The sequence below is a fragment of the Mus musculus genome, chromosome 12 (genome assembly GCF_000001635.26).
Source record: "Mus musculus strain C57BL/6J chromosome 12, GRCm38.p6 C57BL/6J".
Taxonomy (NCBI): domain Eukaryota; kingdom Metazoa; phylum Chordata; class Mammalia; order Rodentia; family Muridae; genus Mus; species Mus musculus.
Genome location: NC_000078.6, coordinates 37,354,749 through 37,376,850, shown reverse-complemented (window position 1 = coordinate 37,376,850; position 22,102 = coordinate 37,354,749). Strand labels below are relative to the sequence as shown.

Here is a 22,102-nt window from a genome sequence, read left to right as displayed (position 1 = left end):
CTCGCCTGGCACACCTCTCACTTACATGTATCCTCCTCCCCACAAAATACATATACATAATTAGAAGTAATATAGTTAACTCTTTTATTATTATTGAAAATAGATTCTTCTCTCATACCATACAACCTGACCACAGTTTCCCCTCTCTCCACCATCTGAGGCCCTTACCACCTCATCTCTCCCCCAGATCCAATCATCTCTTTCCTTTGAGAACAGAGGAGATTCTCCAAGTGACAACAACCAAACATGACAAATCAGGATACAATAAGTCAAGGCAAAAGCCCTCATATCAGGGCCGGACAAGGCAAGCTAATAGGAGGAAAAGAGTCCCAAGAGAAGGCCAAGAGTCCAGAGAGAGAGACACTCATTGCCACTGTTAGGGGTCCCACAAAAACAACAAGCTACCAGCCATAACATAAACACAGAAGGCCTGGTGCAGACCTATGTAGGCTGCTTCAGTCTCTGGAAGAACATATTAACCCTATTTAGTTGATTCAGTGACCATGTTTTCCTATTGTCCTAAATCCCCTTCTCTGACTTCTATAAACTTTATTTTCCTTCTTCCACAGGGTACTTGGAGTTCTGAGAGGAGGGACCACACACACACACACACACACACACAAACACACACACACACAAGCACACATATGCTTTTGTGAAGAGCAGCTCTCTGTCTTAGCATCAGTCTAGGTTGTCTAAGGTTCTCTGTGGAACCCCTTCATCATCAACTCAATTGAATGCAGTCCAGTCCCACTACTGAAATCTTTGTCTAGCTTCAAATGATGACTAGCTCAGACTTTAACTCCTTCTACTAGGAGTACTCAGCAAGGTCACCCTTATAGATTCCAGGGAGTTTCCACTCAGGTTCTAGACCATGCTCCAAACCAATTCCAGCTGCCTTTCCCCACATTCTCTCCCTCTATTATTTCCCCATACCTGATCCACCCCCACTCTGTCCCAACCCATCCTTAGTCCACCCACAAAATTTATTCTATTTCAACTTCCCAGGCAGATCCATGCACCCCTTTCACAATGATTCAGAAACACTTAAAGAAAATTTTAACATCCCTAGCCATCAGGGAAATATAAATCAAACCTACTTTGTGTTTCCACCACCCCCCAAAAGAAATCACAGCTTATGCTGTCAAGGATATGGAGCAAGAGAAACACTCCTTCAACTCTTCATGGGAATACAAACTTGTATAGTCACTATAGGAATTAAAAGAGTGATTCTTCAGAAAATTGGGAGGAAAAGAAATCTACCTAAATTCCCAGCTAAACCACCCTTGGGCATATACTGAAAGGATGCTCCATTCTATCATAAGAAAAGTTGTTCAACCATATGCATTACAGCTTTATTCATAATATTCAGCAACTGGTAAGAACTTAGATGTTCCTTAAATGAAAGGGGGAAAAGAAATTATTTAAACAGTGGATTATCAGTCAGCAGTTTTAAAATAAATGACATCATGAAATTTGTAGGCAAATAAATGCAAGTAGAATAAAACTATTCCCAGTGAGGTAACCCAGACTTAGAATGACAAATATGGAAATATTCACCATAGGCAAATATTTGCTGTTAAGTAAATGATAATAAAGTCCACAGACCCAGAAAGAATAACTTTTTCTTTAAAGATTATCTTAAGAAAATTTTATCAGAGAAATGAAATCTCTCTCTCTCTCTCTCTCTCTCTCTCTCTCTCTCTCTCTCTCTCTCTCTGCAACCATACACACACAATTATGCAAATTGGAGTTCCATAGAAAAGATTCTATATACAAAATCTACTAAAAATTTCAAAGTAGAATAGGGAAAAGCCAGTGAGAGCATTAACCATCTTGAACCCAGGAGGCTAGCCAATCACAAGAAAGAAAACATTTACATAGTTTATAATTATTGTCTTAGTTTCATTTTCCATTGGTAATATAAAAAGGCCACAAGATCAGTTCAATGTACAGGGGTATATTTTTTCTCTCAATTCCAGGCTACACTCTATCATAGTAAAGAACCCAAAGGTGTAAGAAATTGATAGAATTGCTCATATTAATCATCCATAATTAGAAATTCAGAGCAATGAATATACATACATACAGTGCTTAGCTCATTGTCTTCATTCATTTGCATTACAATACTCCAAGCCCAGGGAAGGATAGTGCTTTAAAGAAGTTGTATCTTCTCATGACAATATGACAATCCTACACAGGAGTGCCATATACTACTAACCTGACCCAGAATAGCACTTTAATTATTTTAAAGCTTATGCATAAATTTTAGCCAAAAGAATAGTACCTGAATTATATCTCTGATCATGATTGTGCTCTAGTAGGGAGGAAGCCTTCTGGATGAATATATATACATATATATGAATATATATATATATATGTACATATATATATACATATATGTGAACATATATATATATGTACATATATATATATATATATGTACATATATATATATATATATATATATATATATATATATATATATATATTTACTTGGAAGATGGACATAACTTAATTTGCAGTAAAGTAATGGGTGGAATAATGTATTTTACAGCCCAGAAAAATTTGACCCTTGTTCTATCATTTATTGCAATGAAATAATCCTACCTGATTTTCTGAATCAGAAAATCATAACTTATCCTTTGTCTTTATATTTTTTTTGCTTTTTTAGAATATTTCTCAAATATTGAACATTGTTCCCTCCTCCTCCTCCTCCTTCTCCTCCTCCTCCTCCTCCTCCTCCTCCTCCTCCTATCCTCCTGATTTGCTACTTTGTTTTTTTTTTCTTTTCTTTTCTTTTTTCAGTCTCCATACTCTTGGCAGTTGCTAATATTTGCATCTTGACTTACCTTTCAGTTTGTTTCTGTTCCTGAATTTGATCATAATACATTTGCTTTGAGCTTCCTTTTGAATCCATTCTTGTTTATGAAACTGAGAACACTAAATAGTTCCTTAATTTTCCTGTTATTACGTTGCAGCTCAGGTGAGAGTTTTCAAAAAAATTCTGATAACAATTACAGGAATTACATTCATCCTTTTGACCTGTTGTATTTTCTGTAATCGTCCCCATCTACCTCAACGAGAAGTTCCTTTGATGAGGGGTGGGAGCTACACTTTTCTATAGCCCAATCTCTATTGAAACATCTACAATACACCTTCTACACCTAAGACCCAGAGAATACTTAAAAGATGAACATAAAGTTTCTAAGAGGACTAGGAAGTCTGCTGAGAGTTTCTGTCACTAAAAATGCAAAGAAACTTCACCCATTATATGGGTACCTAAACAATACCTGAGAAATACATTACACCATACTGTGTCTCATATATATACAAGTAACACTACATGAACTGACAAAGTTATTTTTGTGTATTTAGGCATAATACATATTCAAAAAGGCCTTGAGTTCAAGATAAAGTAACTCAAGCAGAGGAGTGGGAGTTAGATGGGGGGCATTAGAGGGAGGAAAGAGAAGAGGAAATGATTTATTATATTCTAATATTAAAAAGACACTGTTTGGTCGTCAAGATTAAAAAACATATATGAGGATACTTTTCTTTCTTGTTTTTTATTTTTTATTTTCATTTTAATTTAGTATAAATTAGTTATTTAGTTATTTTTACTTAGTTTTTTACATTCCAGATTTTATTTCCCCGTCCCCATTCACCCTCCAACTGTTGCACATCCCATACCTCCTCTCCACACCCTGTCTCCACAAGGATGTCCACCCCTTAGCCCCCACTCCACCTGACCTCTAAACTCCCTGGGGTCTCCAGTCTCTTGAGGGTTAGGTTCATCATCTCTGATTGAACACAGAGCTGGCAGTCTTCTGTTGTATACGTGTTGAGGTCCTCATATCAGCTGGTATATGTTGCCTGTTTGGTGACCCAGTGTTTGATAGATTTCAGGGGTCCAGATAAATTGAGACCTGGGAGGTCCCAAGGCTGAACACTATTACTGAGGCTATGAAGTGCTCACAAAAAGGGACCTAGCATATCTGCACTCCAGAAGACCCAACAAGCAGCTGAAAGAGTGAGATGTAGATCTTTGCATCCAACAAATGGACAGAAGCTTCTGACCCCTGTGGTTGAAATAGGGAAAGGCAGAAAGAAACTGAGGAGGAGGGAGACCATGTGGGGGGATACTTTTCTTAAAACCTAGTCCAAAAGGAGCCTCTGACTCACATGTACAGTAATATTCCCAGGAAAAAATATCTCCAAAACTTTAAAATATAGTTTCTTCATAATGTTCCCTTTTGGTCACTGTCTACTCTTGGTCTTTGAAGGTGCTCTACTTTGCAATAAATACTGCCCATCTTCTCTGCTGTACCTTGTGTATCTTGTCTGACTTCCTAAAATGGAGTTCACAAGAGCTGAAAACTGAAGGCAGGCCAGAGCAAGATCCTTATAACAATGGCCTTCAATAATGGGAGGGAAAAAGGATATCTTAAAGTTATATCTAGGTAAGAAGAGTAGAGAATGAAAGCCCAACCATTTCCTTGAACATTACTGTATGGAAAACACAGGTTGATACAAACAAAGTCTGGAAATCCCCAGCTGAAGTCAACTAAAAGAAGCCTACAGCACTAGTACAGGTAAGGGGTGCTTCCAGATTGTCTGAGTAAGGCCTATGGCTATTGTAATACTACTATATACTCTTAAATAGAGAGGTACAATACTCGTGGGTAAAACATTAAGATACTAATGAGATATACAACATAAAAGTTACAATAATATATAAAATTTTCATTATAGCTAATAAACTTAAGCACACTATTCAAAAGATAGAGAGGCTATAAATAGAATTATAACCAGAGTCCTCGGCCAGAATGAAAATGTGGAGATTAAAACATATCAGCAGACACTTGCCTAATTCTCCGAAGTCAGCAAATAAAAATAATGCTGAAAAGATCAGAAAGGGTTTTAATATTTATTTGGGAAATACAGGAATTACACTTTATAGTCTATCCTGCATGTCTGAGAAGAACCTTAGTTACACAGAGTCAGAATTGTGTTGGGAGTAAAGGTTATACACAATTAAATGCCAACAGTATGGCTAGTCATTACATCAATTCTGATGTTGCAGTGTAGCCTCAAACACTCTTCATATTGTCCTGGGACCATCTGCTTCTCATCAGATAATTGTTATTTCTGCCCTAGTTTGGGAGAGCGTTCAACATAGGGGATGTGTCAAAGAAACTACTTTTTTTCCCTAGAACCCTCTGTGAAGTCAGGTTTAGAACAATGAGTTGAGACTTTAAAGTGCTTTCCCAAGACTGCAGAACATAGCATCTTAAGAGTCTGAGATGAAAACACTCTATTTACTCTTACCTTTGTGCTTTCAGCCTTGAGAACTGAGATAGATTATGTAGTACCAAATTTTAGAGACTTGGGGTTGATTAATACACAGAGGCAATCAGGAGTCTAGAAGGCATAGGAAGTAAAAATACCATCCTTTTATGCTGATGTTAGTTATTTGAAGATATACTTAAAGACTGGAGCCTTTTGACAAAAGCAGTTCCTGACAGAGTCTTAAATAATTGTGATGTTATTAGTTCCATAAATAAATGACAGATGATAGTAGTGCAAATTCAGGAAAACTCATGGATGGAGAGTGGCTCTCAAATTGAGTACCTCCTATTCTTGCAATTGACTTACACATTGGGTGGCTTACAACTGATTGTAACTCCAGTTCTAGGGAGCTAAGCACCTTCTCACCTCCAGGAGTGCATAGACACATATGGTGCCATGCAGAGAAGCATAAATACACACATATGACATAATTTTTTAAAGTCATAATGAGAAAAATCATCCCTAACAGAAAAAGGGCAAGAGAATGAGAGTTACACAGAGAAACAGGATTCCAAGAGGCATAGGCTGTGAGTAGATGCCTATAACTTGTTCTAGCTCATACAGTCTACTGTAGCTTCTTACCAAAGTGATTAGTCAAGAAAAAACAACAAACACAACTAAAGGACAAAAAAGTTTTCTTCTACATTGTTCCTGAAAATAATCTAATAGAGAATTTGAAACAAATTTCACAAACTACACCAAAACCCTTGCTACAAATTACAGTAATCACTAAAGTGAAATAAATATGTGAACGAATATAAGTAAGCAATGAAAGAGTTTGTGAAAACAAAAGTCTCATAGATAATCAACTTCCTTTTTAATAAAGTGAAGACCATCTATCTTAGTCACAGTTTCTATTCCTGCACAAACATCATGACAAAGAAGCAAGTTGGGGAGGAAAGGGTTTATTCGGCTTACACTTCCATACTGCTGCTCATCACCAAGGAAGTCAGGACTGGAACTCAAGCAGGTCAGGAAGCAGGAGCTGATACAGACACAGGCCATGGAGGGATGTTCCTTACTGGCTTACTTCCCCTGGCTTGCTTAGCCTGCTCTCTTATAGAACCCAACACTACCAGCCCAGAGATGGTCCCACCCACAAGGGGCCTTTTCCCCTTGATCACTAATTGAGAAAATGCCTTACAGTTGGATGTCATGGAGGCATTTCCTCAACTGAAGCTCCTTTCTCTGTGATAACTCCAGCTGTGTCAAGGTGATACAAAACTAGCCAGTACAATTGACCCCTTGTCACCTTGACACACAAACACATCACTAGTAAGCCTCAACCCTTGCATTCTTATTCATCCCAAGGTCTAAATAAGTTTAAACATCCCACAGTCTTTACATATTCTTAAAATTTCCATCACTTTTAAAATCTCTTAACTGTGGGCTCCACTAAATAGTTTTTACCTTCAAGAGGGAAAATATCAGGGCACAGTCACAATCAAAAGCAAAAATCAATCTCCATCTGTCCAATGTCTGGGCTCCTCCAAGTGCTTGAGTCACTTCTCCAGCCATGCCCTTTGTAGCACACACGTTGTCCTCTAGGCTACAGATGCCTGTACTCCACTGCTGCTGCTCTTGGTGGTCATCTCATGGTACTGACATCTCCAAAACACTGCATGACCCCTTCAGTCCTGGACCGTCAATTGCAACTGAGGCTGCACCTTCACCAGTGGCCTTCCATGGCCTCTCACAGTGCCAAGCCTCAGCTGCTCTGCATGACCCCTTCATGCCTTCAAAACCAGTACTACCTGGGTGACTCTTACACATTACCAAGTCCAGCCACAGCACAAGGTACAACCTTGGCTATCTCTGGAACACAGCCTCTGTGCTTTCAGAAAACACTTCCCAGAAGATGTCACCTCAATGATGCTGGTCTCTTCTTCTTCTTTTTTTTTTTTTTTTAGTTTATAGCAGTTAAAATATTTAATAAAATATATACATACAAAATATATATAATAAATAAAAATATATTGTTAAAAATCCAGAGTTTAAAGTCTCTTCTGACATTCATCCAATCACTTAATTGTAATCCTCAAAGCAAGACAGGAAACCAGCTGGGCAAACTCCAAACTCTGCATCTCCAAGTCTGATGTCAAAGCAGTCTTCAGATCTCTAGCTCTTTTTTCATCTTTGTTGACTGCAACAAACTTTCTCCTGGGCTGGTTCCACTCCCTGTTAGCAACTTTCCTCAGCAGATAGCCTATAGCTATGGCATCTTGAACAACTTTGGGTCTCCAAGGCAACTTCAATGTTACAGCTTCTTGTTTTTTTTTTTTCCATTTTTTATTAGGTATTTAGCTCATTTACATTTCCAATGCTATACCAAAAATCCCCCATACCCACCCACCCCCACTCCCCTACCCACCCACTCGCCCTTTTTGGCCCTGGCGTTCCCCTTTACTGGGGCATATAAAGTTTGCAAGTCCAATGGGCCTCTCTTTCCAGTGATGGCCGACTAGGCCATCTTTTGATACATATGCAGCTAGAGTCAAGAGCTCCGGGGTACTGGTTAGTTCATAATGTTGTTCCACCTATAGGGTTGCAGATCCCTTTAGGTCCTTGGGTACTTTCTCTAGCTCCTCCATTGGGAGCCCTGTGATCCATCCATTAGCTGACTGTGAGTATCCACTTCGGTGTTTGCTAGGCCCAGGTATAGTCTCACAAGAGACAGCTACATCTGGGTCCTTTCAATAAAATCTTGTTAGTGTATGCAATGGTGTCAGCGTTTGGATGCTGATTATGGGGTGGATCCCTGGATATGGCAGTCTCTAGATGGTCCATCCTTTCATCTCAGCTCCAAACTTTGTCTCTGTAACTCCTTCCATGGGTGTTTTGTTCCCAATTCTAAGGAGGGGCAAAGTGCCCACACTTCAGTCTTCATTCTTCTTGAGTTTCATGTGTTTAGCAAATTGTATCTTATATCTTGGGTATCCTAGGTTTGGGGCTAATATCCACTTATTAGTGAGTACATATTGTGTGAGTTCCTTTGTGAATGTGTTACCTCACTCAGGATGATGCCCTCCAGGTCCATCCATTTGGTTAGGAATTTCATAAATTCATTCTTTTTAATAGCTGAGTAGTACTCCATTGTGTAGATGTACCACATTTTCTGTATCCATTCCTATGTTGAGGGGCATCTGGGTTCTTTCCATCTTCTGGCTATTATAAATAAGGCTGCTATGAACATAGTGGAGCATGTGTCCTTCTTACCCGTTGGGGCATCTTCTGGATATATACCCAGGAGAGGTATTGCTGGATCCTCCAGTAGTACTATGTCCAATTTTCTGAGGAACCGCCAGACGGATTTCCAGAGTGGTTGTACAAGCCTGCAATCCCACCAACAATGGAGGAGTGTTCCTCTTTCTCCACATCCATGCCAGCATCTGCTGTCACCTGAATTTTTGATCTTAGCCATTCTGACTGGTGTGAGGTGGAATCTCAGGGTTGTTTTGATTTGCATTTCCCTGATGATTAAGGATGTTGAACATTTTTTCAGGTGCTTCTCTGCCATTCGGTATTCCTCAGGTGAGAATTCTTTGTTCAGTTCTGAGCCCCATTTTTTAATGGGGTTATTTGATTTTCTGAAGTCCACCTTCTTGAGTTCTTTATATATGTTGGATATTAGTCCCCTATCTGATTTAGGATAGGTAAAGATCCTTTCCCAATCTGTTGGTGGACTTTTTGTCTTACTGATGGTGTCTTTTGCCTTGCAGAAACTTTGGAGTTTCATTAGGTCCCATTTGTCAATTCTCGATCTTACAGTACAAGCCATTGCTGTTCTGTTCAGGAATTTTTCCCCTGTGCCCATATCTTCAAGGCTTTTCCCCACTTTCTCCTCTATAAGTTTCAGTGTCTCTGGTTTTATGTGAAGTTCCTTGATCCACTTAGATTTAACCTTAGTACAAGGAGATAAGTATGGATCGATTCGCATTCTTCTACATGATAACAACCAGTTGTGCCAGCACCAATTGTTGAAAATGCTGTCTTTCTTCCACTGGATGGTTTTAGCTCCCTTGTCGAAGATCAAGTGACCATAGGTGTGTGGGTTCATTTCTGGTTCTTCAATTCTATTCCATGGTCTACTTGTCTGTCTCTATACCAGTACCATGCAGTTTTTAACACAATTGCTCTGTAGTAAAGCTTTAGGTCAGGCATGGTGATTCCACCAGAGGTTCTTTTATCCTTGAGAAGAGTTTTTGCTATCCTAGGTTTTTTGTTAATCCAGATGAATTTGTAAATTGCTCCTTCTAATTCGTTGAAGAATTGAGTTGGAATTTTGATGGGGATTGCATTGAATCTGTAGATTGCTTTTGGCAAGATAGCCATTTTTACAATGTTGATCCTGCCAATCCATGAGCATGGGAGATCTTTCCATCTTCTGAGATCTTCTTTAATTTCTTTCTTCAGAGATTTGAAGATTTTATCATACAGATCTTTCACTTCCTTAGTTAGAGTCACGCCAAGATATTTTATATTATTTGTGACTATTGAGAAGGGTGTTGTTTCCCTAATTTCTTTCTCAGCCTGTTTATTCTTTGTGTAGAGAAAGGCCATTGACTTATTTGAGTTAATTTTATATCCAGCTACTTCACCGAAGCTGTTTATCAGGTTTAGGAGTTCTCTGGTGGAATTTTTAGGGTCACTTATATATACTATCATATCATCTGCAAAAAGTGATATTTTGACTTCCTCTTTTCCAATTTGTATCCCCTTGATCTCCTTTTGTTGTCGAATTGCTCTGGCTAATACTTCAAGTACTATGTTGAAAAGGTAGGGAGAAAGTGGGCAGCCTTGTCTAGTACCTGATTTTAGTGGGATTGCTTCCAGCTTCTCTCCATTTACTTTGATGTTGGCTACTGGTTTGCTGTAGATTGCTTTTATCATGTTTAAGTATGGGCCTTGAATTCCTGATCTTTCCAGAACTTTTATCATGAATGGGTGTTGGATCTTGTCAAATGCTTTTTCTGCATCTAACGAGATGATATGTGGTTTTTGTCTTTGAGTTTATTTATATAATGGATTACATTGATGGATTTTCATATATTAATCCATCCCTGCATCCCTGGAATAAAACCTACTTGGTCAGGATGGATGATTCCTTTAATGTGTTCTTGGATTCGGTTAGCGAGAATTTTATTGAGGATTTTTGCATCGATATTCATAAGAGAAATTGGTCTGAAGTTCTCTAGCTTTGTTGGGTCTTTCTGTGATTTAGGTATCAGAGTAATAGTGGCTTCATAAAATGAGTTGGGTAGAGTACCTTCTACTTCTATTTTGTGAAATAGTTTGTGCAGAACTGGAAATAGATCTTCTTTGAAGGTCTGATAGAACTCTGCACTAAACCCGTCTGGTCCTGGGCTTTTTTTGGCTGGGAGACTATTAATAACTGCTTCTATTTCTTTAGGTGATATGGGACTGTTTAGATGGTCAACTCGATCCTGATTCAACTTTGGTACCTGGTATCTGTCCAGAAATTTGTCCATTTCGTCCAGGTTTTCCAGTTTTGTTGAGTATAGCCTTTTGTAGAAGGATCTGATGGTGTTTTGGATTTCTTCAGGATCTGTTGTTATGTCTCCCTTTTCAGTTCTGATTTTGTTAATTAGGATTTTGTCCCTGTGCCCTCTAGTGAGTCTAGCTAAGGGTTTATCTATCTTGTTGATTTTCTCAAAGAACCAACTCCTCGTTTGGTTAATTCTTTGAATAGTTCTTCTTGTTTCCACTTGGTTGATTTCACCCCTGAGTTTGATTATTTCCTGCCGTCTACTCCTCTTGGGTGAATTTGCTTCCTTTTTTTCTAGAGCTTTTAGATGTGTTGTCAAGCTGTTAGTATGTGCTCTCTCCCGTTTCTTCTTGGAGGCACTCAGAGCTATGAGTTTCCCTCTTAGAAATGCTTTCATTGTGTCCCATATGTTTGGGTACGTTGTGGCTTCATTTTCATTAAACTCTAAAAAGTCTTTAATTTCTTTCTTTATTCCTTCCTTGACCAAGGTATCATTGAGAAGAGTGTTGTTCACTTTCCACGTGAATGTTGGCTATCCATTATTTATGTTGTTATTGAAGATCAGTCTTAGGCCATGGTGGTCTGATAGGATACATGGGACAATTTCAATATTTTTGTATCTGTTGAGGCCTGTTTTGTGACCAATTATATGGTCAATTTTGGAGAAGGTCCCGTGAGGTGCTGAGAAGAAGGTATATCCTTTTGTTTTAGGATAAAATGTTCTGTAGATATCTGTCAGGTCCATTTGTTTCATAACTTCTGTTAGTTTCACTGTGTCCCTGTTTAGTTTCTGTTTCCACGATCTGTCCATTGATGAAAGTGGTGTGTTGAAGTCTCCCACTATTATTGTGTGAGGTGCAACGTGTGCTTTGAGCTTTACTAAAGTGTCTTTAATGAATGTGGCTGCCCTTGCATTTGGAGCGTAGATATTCAGAATTGTGAGTTCCTCTTGGAGGATTTTACCTTTGATGAGTATGAAGTGTCCCTCCTTGTCTTTTTTGATAACTTTGGGTTGGAAGTCGATTTTATCTGATATTAAAATGGCTACTCCAGCTTGTTTCTTCAGACCATTTGCTTGGAAAATTGTTTTCCAGCCTTTCACTCTGAGATAGTATCTGTCTTTTTCCCTGAGATGGGTTTCCTGTAAGCAGCAGAATGTTGGGTCCTGTTTGTGTAGCCAGTCTGTTAGTCTATGTCTTTTTATTGGGGAGTTGAGACCATTGATATTAAGAGATATTAAGGAAAAGTAATTGTTGCTTCCTGTTATTTTTGTTGTTAAAGTTGGCATTCTGTTCTTGTGGCTGTCTTCTTTTAGTTTTGTTGAGGGATTATCTTCTTGTTTTTTCTAGGGCGTGGTTCCCGTCCTTGTATTGGTTTTTTTCTGTTATTATCCTTTGAAGAGCTGGATTCGTGGAGAGATAATGGGTGAATTTAGTTTTGTCGTGGAATACTTTGGTTTCTCCATCTATGGTAATTGAGAGTTTGGCTGGGTATAGTAGTCTGGGCTGGAATTTGTGTTCTCTTAGTGTTTGTATAACATCTGTCCAGGCTCTTCTGGCTTTCATAGTCTCTGGTGAAAAATCTGGTGTAATTCTGATAGGATTGCCTTTATGTTACTTGACCTTTTTCCCTTACTGCTTTTAGTATTCTATCTTTATTTAGTGCATTTGATGTTCTGATTATTATGTGTCGGGAGGAATTTCTTTTCTGGTCCAGTCTATTTGGAGTTCTGTAGGCTTCTTGTATGTTCATGGGCATCTCTTTCTTTAGATTTGGGAAGTTTTCTTCAATAATTTTGTTGAAGATGTTTGCTGGCCCTTTGAGTTGAAAATCTTCATTCTCATCCACTCCTATTATTCGTAGGTTTGGTCTTCTCATTGTGTCCTGGATTTCCTGGATGTTTTGAGTTAGGATCTTTTTGCATTTTCCATTTTCTTTGATTGTTGTGCCGATGTTCTCTATGAAATCTTCTGCACCTGAGATTCTCTCTTCCATTTCTTGTATTCTGTTGCTGATGCTGGCATCTATGGTTCCAGATTTCTTTCCTAGGGTTTCTATCTCCAGCGTTGCCTCACTTTGGGTTTTCTTTATTGTGTCTACTTCCCTTTTTAGGTCTAGTATGGTTTTGTTCATTTCTATCACCTGTTTGGATGTGTTTTCCTGTTTTTCTATAAGGACTTCTACCTGTTTGGTTGTGTTTTCCTGGTTTTCTTTAAGGACTTGTAACTCTTTAGCAGTGTTCTCCTGTATTTCTTTAAGTGAGTTATTAAATTCCTTCTTTATGTCCTCTACCATCATCATGAGAAATGCTTTTAAATCCAGGTCTACCTTTTCAGGTGTGTTAGGATGCCCTGGACTGGGCGAAGTGGGAGTGCTGGGTTCTGATGATGGTGAGTGGTCTTGGTTCCTGTTAGTAGGATTCTTACGTTTACCTTTCACCATCTGGCAATCTCTGGAGTTAGTTGTTATAGTTGTCTTTGTTTAGAGATTGTTCCTCTGTTGATTTTGTTACCCTCTATTAGCAGACGTGGGAGACTAGCTCTCTCCTCTGGGTTTCAGTGGTCAGAGCAGTCTCTGCAGGCAAGCTCTCCTCTTTCAGGGAAGGTGTACAGTTATCTGGTGTTTGGACCTCCTCCTGGCCGAAGATGAAGGCCCAAAACAGGATCTTTCTCAGAAGCTGTGCTGCTTTGGCCAGGAAGGTGGCCAGTTGTCTGGAGCCGAAGATGGCGCCGCCTCAGAAGCTCTCTGGCTCTCGCCTGTCCAAGAAACGGTGGCTGGCCTCTGTATTCCACACCTTCACTCTTGCAGCCTGCCCTATGTGGAGTCCTGGAGCCAAGGAGACTCCCTACGCCGCCGGGGCCTGAGGCACAAACCTCTCGGGCTGGGGGATCCCTGTGCACTCACCAGGAAGTTGGCTAGTTGTCTGGAGCCGAAGATGGCGCCGCCTCAGAAGCTCCGTGGCTCTCGCCCGTCCCAGAAACGGCTGGCCTCTGTATTCCACACCGTCACCCGTGCAGCCTGCCCTCCACGGAGTCCTGGAGCCAAGGAGACTCCCTACACCGCCCGCTCGTCTCTTCTTAATCACCGCTAATTTCTTAGCTCCAGCTAACCAGCATCAATAGTCCCAGTAATGCAAAGTTTTTGCTTTAGTAGTTCTGGTATCTTGTTAATCACAGCTGATTCTTCAGCCGCAGCTAACGAGAACCACAGAATCTTCACAACCAAAGTAACAATGGCCCTGTAGAGAGTCTTTAATTTTCCCCCTGAAATTTCACAAGCCAGGCCTCCATCTTCTGCACTGTTTTCAACATTATCTTCCAAGTTCCTACACAACATCTGACAGAGCTCTTAACAACGAATAGATCTTCTGCCCCAGAGTTCCAAAGTCCTTCCATAGTCCTCCCCAAAACATGGACAGGTTGTCACAGGAATACCCCACTATGCTGGTACCAATTTATCTTAGTCAGGGTTTCTATTCCTGCACAAACATCATGACCAAGAAGTAAGTTTGGGAGGAAAGGGTTTATTTGGCTTACACTTACATACTGCTGCTCATCACCAAGGGAGTCAGGACTGGAACTCAAGCAGGTCAGGAAGCAGGAGCTGATGCAGAAGCCATGGAGGGATGTTCCTTACTGGCTTGCTCAGCCTGCTCTCTTATAGAACCCAACACTACCAGGCCAGAGATGGTCCCACCCACAAGGGGCCTTTCCCCCTTGATTACTAATTGAGAAAATGCCTTACAGTTGGATCTCATGGAGGCATTTCCTCAACTGAAGCTCCTTTCTCTGTGATAACTCCATCTGTGTCAAGTTGACACAAAACTAGCCAGTACACTATCCAATAGATAAAACTGTTTATAAGGTACAGGATTCACTGCAGAAAGCAATGGATCTTGAGCCAAATCACACGCCATATGCCTAAATAGTACATGTTTAATAATATAAACTGAAATATAAAGGTTAAACCTCCAAAACATCTAAAGGAAACTAGGCAGAGCATGTTTCAGGGTTTGTGATAGGCAAAGACTAAAAAACACACAACTGACATAGTACCAAAAACCCAAGCCAAAAACACCAAGCAGAATTAACATTCTACAAAGGTTTCAGTTTAATATTACAAAAGTCTTTGAATCATGATTCCAAACTTCAACATCAAAGCATTAAATTAATCCTATGTAGCTTTCCACTTTTCAAGCATGGTAACAGATTATGAGATAATCTAGATTAATGCAGGTTATTAACACTATCTCATGCTGGATAAGCTAAAAACCAATACCACTAATGCCTAAGGAATGGAAATTTATAGCGATGAATGATGTCTATATAAAAACGTGCTTGTTCTGCATTTGCAGAAAAAGAGCACATCAAGTTTGTGTTGCCAACAACTGAGATCCATGAAAAGTAAACAAATCATTAGATATTAAAAACTCAGCAACAACCCAGTGTTGTGTAAGTACCCTTAATCCTAGCACTCTGGGAGCAGTGGCAGGAGGATCTCTGTGAGTTCCAATCCACACTGGTCTATATGGTGAATTACAGGACAGGCAAGGTTATGTAGAAAGACCTAGTCACTTCCACCTCAAGAATCATACACACACACACACACACACACACACACACACACAAAACATACAGAGAAAGAGAGAGGGAGAGAGAGAGAAAGAGAGAGAGAGAAGAGTGTCAAAGCAAGCCAAAGTTTTGTAGCTTTCAAAAAAAAAAAGATAGGACTAAGATACTTCTGTTTCTTTGGTAAAAGAATTCACAGTAAAAATATTAAGTTTGTCTATGACTTAATCCTTGGCTTATATATGTTCTATCAAATGTTTTGTGTTCTTTATTCTTTTCTCACATCTTCAGATTAAGGACTTGAAAAAAGCTAAATGTTTCTTTTAAAAAAAAAAAGTCAGTGTCTCTTTAACTTTCTTTTCTGTAAGATCCAAACTTTAGGGATGGTAGAGAAAAAACTTCTGTTTATGAATGCACCAAGCCATGTGGGCAATACAGTCATGCCTGCAGCTCATACAACGTCTTTTAATAGAGTCACTTCCATGATGCGGGCCATTAGAGTGTGCAAGAAGCTTTGAGGGCTAACAGAATTTTAGTCATACTGTGCAGTTTGATAGAACTATTAAGGTTTTACCTTTACTGTGTGTGGTAACATTTAAAAACACTTAATTAGATATTTTTGTAATTGCGTGTGTGTGTGTGTGTGTCCCAGAGCTCATGTGGAGGTCTGAAGACAACTTGCTTAAGTAAGTTCTCTCCTTTTACAATGAGGGTGTTGGTGATTGTACTGGCTGGTTTTATGTGTCAACTTGTCATAAGTTGGAGTTATCACAGAGAAAGGAGCTTCATTTAAGGAAGTGCCTCCTTGAGATCCAGCTGTGGGGCATTTTCTCAATTAGTCATCAAGGGTGGGTGGGTCCACAGTGGGTAGTGCCATCCCTGGTATAAGAAAGCAAGCTGTGCAAGCCAGGGGAAGCAAGCCAGTAAGGAACATCCCTCCATGGCTTCTGTATCAGCTCCTGCTTCCTGTCCTGCTTGAGTTCCAGTTCTGACTTCCTTTGGTGATGAACAGCAACAGGGAAGTGTAAGCTGAATAACCCTTTCCTCCCTTGCTTCTTGGTCATGGTGAATGATCATTTTAATGGGTTATTGGATTTAGTTTGTGAGGAATTTATTGAGTAATTTTGCATCAATATTAATAAGGTAAATTGATCTGAAGTTCTCTTTCGTTGTTGGGTCTTTGTGTGGTTTTTATATCAGCTTAACTGTGGCTTCACATAATGAGTTAGGTAGTGTTCCTTCTGTTTATATTTTGTGGAATAGTTTGAAGAGTATTGGTATTAGGTCCTCTAACCCAGAACTGCTGCTGTCTAAAGGAAATACAGGGACAAAGAGTGGAGCAGAGACTGAAGGAAAGGCCATCCAGAGACTGCCCCACCTGGGGATCCATCCCATATACAGCCACTAAACCCTGACACTATTGCTGATGCCAAGAAGTGTTTGGTGACATGAGCCTGATATATCTGTCTCCTTAGAGGCTCTGCCAGAGCCTTACCAATACAGATGAGGATGCTTGCAACCAACCAGCAGACTGAGCACAGGAACCCCAGTGGAGGAGTTAGAGGAAGGACTGAAGGAGGTTAAGGGGGTTGCAACCCCATAGGAAGAACAATATCAACTATCCAGACCCCTCAGAGCTCCCAGAGACTAAACCACATGGAATACATATGGAGAGACACTTGGCTCCAACTACATATATAGCAGAGGATGACCTTATCTGGCATCAGTAGGAGGGAAGGCCCTTGACCTGTGAAGGCTCAATGCACAAGTGTAGGGGAATGATAGGGCAGTGAGACAGGGGTGAAGGTGGGAGGAGTACCCTCATAGAAGCAGGGTTGAAAAGGGGATGGGATAGGGGGTGTTTGAAGGGAAACCGGGAAGGGGGATAACCTTTGAAGTGTAAATAAATAAAATAAATAATAAAAAATTTTAAAAAGGAAATATATTCTTTTAAACTAAATCTTTGTGGGAGATAGAGAGATTGTCCAGTGACTAAGAGTACTCATTATTTTGTAGAGGACTACATACCTACACACATGCACACACATACACATAAAATTAAATACATAAATATTTAAATACTAGAAAGAAAATTAGATCTTCCCCTACCAGATGTCTATTTAATTTCTCTGTCTCTAAAAACCATCACCACCACCAGCCTTTTGAGTTTCCTCCAGAATAATTCCCTTGTAAACAAATGAAAGTATGCTGTCTGTAATTTCACAGATACAGAAAATTTCAAAAATAAATTTATAGCTTATAATATAACTTGAAAATTCAAACAATAAGTTTATAAAATGGGGGCTTGCCTCTCATGCAATTCATGCAAGGTTACTATATTTGTTAAAGTTCCTGTAGAAATATTAAGTACAACAGGTGTAACAGATTCTGGCACACTGCTACTCAACTGGAAAGGCAAGCAGATGGCGGAACTGATCTCGAAATGAAATAATTCCCCACTGTTTTTTGTCTGCACTTTTCTTCTGAGATGGCACATGAGCCTTTGTTTAAGGATTTCTTGGTGAGACAGGAAAGGGCAGAAGTTCCTTAGGCATGAATGTTGTCCTAACTAATGCCTGACCTGACACAAGACATGACCTTGGGCAGAGACCCTGTAAAAATGCTGTTCTCCTTTAACCCCTCCACGTAAATCAGCAGAACACTTCCCTTTCCTGATTTAAACAAATTTGGTCTTTGACCTCTAGAGCTAGAACTGGCCTCAACTCTTTCAGATGGTTATAATATGAGCTGTTTGATGTATGTCAAGTATCATAAAACAAATAGTGTTTCATGACAGATCGCCAAATAATACATATATGTCCTAAGTCAAGGTAGCCTTGTCTCTATCCCAAGAATGGTGTCAGTATGAAATACTGCAGATAATATGATGTTTCTCTGGGCCAAGATTCGGCATCTGGTGCACCTTGTGCCTACTGATAACATTGCACAGCATTGCACCACCTATCCAAGTGCTCACTCTGAGAATTTCATAAAGCTGCCAATAAATACAAATACTTATAAGATTTCATCTATGTATGTAGCAATTTTTGAGCATGTCTATGATATTTCTATATTGAACAATAAAATGAAGATAAATAGTTCATAAGCCAAGTGATTGGTTAATGTAAATACCCAAGCTGAACATCTGAAAATATCTAGAAGGCCTGAGAAGTTCTATATTCAGTTTTCCAGAGATAACAAAATAAGACCATAACAATATACTGAAGAAATTGAAACAAAACACAAACATTCTACTTAAAGTTAGATAAGTACCAACATTTTTTTCTTAATTTCTGAAAAATGTTAGACGTCTTTTCTAATAATCTTCACACACACACACTCTCTTCTATCTTTAAATTGAATTGAATTTCAACATCTCTGGTTTAGTAATGTTTAATGAACTGTAATACAGGGAGATATTGTAGCAAATATAGTATTAAAATGTTTTGGTACTTAATAGTTCAAAAATTGTTTTATTTAATTGGGACCAACTGACTTCATTGCATCTTATAAACTTTGCAATATATATTAAGAATAAAAGGAATAAAAATGAACAGATGTTTCTCCTTAAAAAAAGGCAACTAAGAGTTTTCTTACACAATAAATCAGCTGCAAGTACATTTCTAGGTCATTGCTTGAGGCTGTTTTGGTATAAAATTTTTAGCACACACACATATATACACTCACTCATACTTACCTCTGTGTGGATCCAAAATTGGTAGAGGAGATTGAATTGAATATGAACAGCAAACACTGAAGGTGGTATGAAAAGGGCCAGTGGACAGTAGAAAACCTTTAAAAGAAAGAAACAATCTACATCACATTATAATCATAGGTTCTCTATATTAATGGTCCTTTTCCCGCAAACATAATTTTCCATATGATATATTTTGTTATATTAATTTTTCCATAGTGATAGGTTTGCAAATACTAGTCTTCTATTTGGCATTTAACATTTTTAATTAAAATATCACATGCTGTGGGTTTTTTTTCCTTTCTAGATAGGTTTCCTGGAAGTAAAGTGGTTGCTTACAATGCACAAGTACTTTATTGAAGCAAATTGTAAAGTACATGCCTTTGTGCCTTGACCACTCCCAAATGCTCAATTATTGCCTGGTTTTCTCAATAATAAAATGCAATCATAACAAAAGCAAGTACATGACATATTGAAAGAAGTGAAGACTTTCCATTTTCATTTGTGTATGACTGATTAAAGGTAAAATATCTCTTAAATTTTTATCCAAGTTATTGAGGTGGGAAGTGCAATGTGAGAAAAGTGAAAATAGTCACAGGGGTCGAGATATTCTGAGGATTGAAATATCCTTGCTTTAGAAAACCAACTTTTTCTTAAACCACAGAACTGCTTAGAATTAACTAATAAGTGTGATTTGCTGTGGTCTCCTAACAGCTTGTTCCTGTGAGCACTTTCATGTGGTCAAAACTGTTTCTTTGAAAGAAAATAAAAAACAACCAAATCAGTCAGTATCCAAAGAATCTCACTTCTGCTTTACATTTCTGATCTTATTTAATCCATGTTTCTAAAAATATTTTTAAAACTTTTTTTTCTGAAAGCTACAATTTAATTGCTGAATTATTATAAGGTATTTGTCTTTGATCAGGCAAATAATCACTTGAAGGATATTTAATAATGGGTGTGCACTGAAAGTTAGGCATTAAACTCTCATTTATGTTCTGAATTTAAGTCAACTAAAGTAAATAGTTTTATATTTTAGTGACAAGCAGGATCCATTTTATAATTTATAATAGATTTAGAAGCAATGGATCAAATTAGTAAGCTGTAAAAGAAATTAGGTTTGTTATTCAATCATGGTCTCACCACAAACTATTTGTAAAGAACAAAATTGTTAGAAATATAGATGTCCATTTAGTTCTAAATGTTCTGTAGTAGTGTATGATATAAAGTAGTATATGGTAAAAACCTTAATAGAAAGAATAGGAAATGACTTATTTTGAATGTTCAATAAATAGCATTATTGTAAAAACAGTGTCTGACAGATTAGTATTCAGTGTACATTACAATTACCATAATTGTAGAGAAGATAGTCTTATGACAGTGACAGCTATTGTAGAAAGGGTGGTCCTATTGCTATGCTCAACCTGGGCTTCTTCCAGAGAAGGACCTTTGAGATCCCTCCATGTTCACATGAAGTAAAGCCCATCAGTTTGTAGACTACAGTTTTTGATGAGTTTTCCACAGGATTAGACCTCCTTTAAAAAGTGCCAGATGACTCTTACCATAAATTTTAATTCAGTTTTTCCCCTCTCTGGGCAATGATCTGAGCACCTGTGTGTATAGCATACACCCTGTCCTATGCTAGAAGTGGCAGTCTTGCTGTTTCGGACACTTTTTTTTGTTGTTTGTTTGTTAGCTTCCTATGTAGCTCAGACCCAACTAGAAGGTTTTTGTTTTTTTTTAATGTATTTTCCTCAATTACATTTCCAATGCTATCCCAAAAGTCCCCCACAGCCCCCCCCCCACTCTCCTACCCACCCATTCCCATTTTTTGGCCCTGGCGTTCCCCTGTACTGGGGCATATAAAGTTTGCCTGACCAATGGGCCTCTCTTTCCATTGATGGCCTACTAGGCTATCTTTTGATACATATGCAGCTAGAGTCAAGAGCTCTGGGGTACTGGTTAGTTCATAATGTTGTTCCACCTATAGGGTTGCAGATCTCTTTAGCTCCTTGGATACTTTCTCTAGCTCCTCCACCGGGGGCCCTGTGATCCATCCATTAGCTGACTGTGAGCATCCACTTCTGTGTTTGCTAGGCCCTGGCCTAGTCTCACAAGAGACAGCTACATCTGGGTCCTTTCGATAAAATAAAATCTTGCTAGTGTATGCAATGGTGTCATCGTTTGGAGGCTAATTATGGGATGGATCCCTGGATATGGCAGTCTCTAGATGGTCCATCCTTTTGTCTCAGCTCCAAACTTTGTCTCTGTAACTCCTTCCATGGGTGATTGTTTCCAATTCTAAGAAGGAGCAAAGTGTCCACACTTTGGTCTTCGTTCTTCTTTAGTTTCATGTGTTTTGCATCTTGTACCTTAGAAGTATTAATGTAACTAACTTTACCTCAAAGTGCTAGGATTCCAGCTATGCATTACTTTGCTAAGCTAAAACTTCTCTCTCTCTCTCTCTCTCTCTCTCTCTCTCTCTCTCTCTCTCTCTCTCTCTCCCTTCCTCCCTCCCTCTCTCTCAATAAGATTTAAAAGGAAGCTTGGGTACTAATTTGCATTAACAGAATAATCATTCTTTTTTATTAACACACTGTTGCAAAGGAAACTAATATTATGAAAAAAGGGCCAAATCCTCTTGATTGAAAGTGAATCTGTAAGTGTGGTCTAGGAATGAGAATCCTTTATTTCCTCTTTCTTCCTGTCCATCCTCTTTTCTCTCTCTTGTTTTGTTGTTGCTGTTTTGCATATAATTTTGCATTTGTGAGCCAAAGGGACAAATGCTTTTCCTCAGTGGAGTGATAGACTTAAACCTTCAGCTCACTTATCTCCCAGCTTCAAACTTGCTATCAATTTAACTGCTCATTCTATTATAAATCCTTAAATGTAATTAATGACTTGGCAAAAAAAAATCCCTTCCTCTTCATACTCTGTTAGTGCCTGGAACAGAAGGGGAATTGTGCTTATTTACAAAATAAC

The 22,102-nt window shown here is 38.8% G+C and overlaps 1 protein-coding gene across 2 annotated transcripts in view; it reads right to left on the bottom strand.

The window, feature by feature from the left end:
- Agmo (alkylglycerol monooxygenase) overlaps positions 1 to 22,102 on the bottom strand; it is a 340,294-nt gene that overhangs the window by 205,082 nt on the left and 113,110 nt on the right. For both annotated transcript variants that reach the window (NM_178767.5, XM_011243875.3), the window contains exon 5: positions 19,124 to 19,219. In NM_178767.5, the coding sequence (NP_848882.2) occupies positions 19,124 to 19,219 (96 nt within the window). The remainder of the gene's footprint in view (positions 1 to 19,123; positions 19,220 to 22,102) is intronic.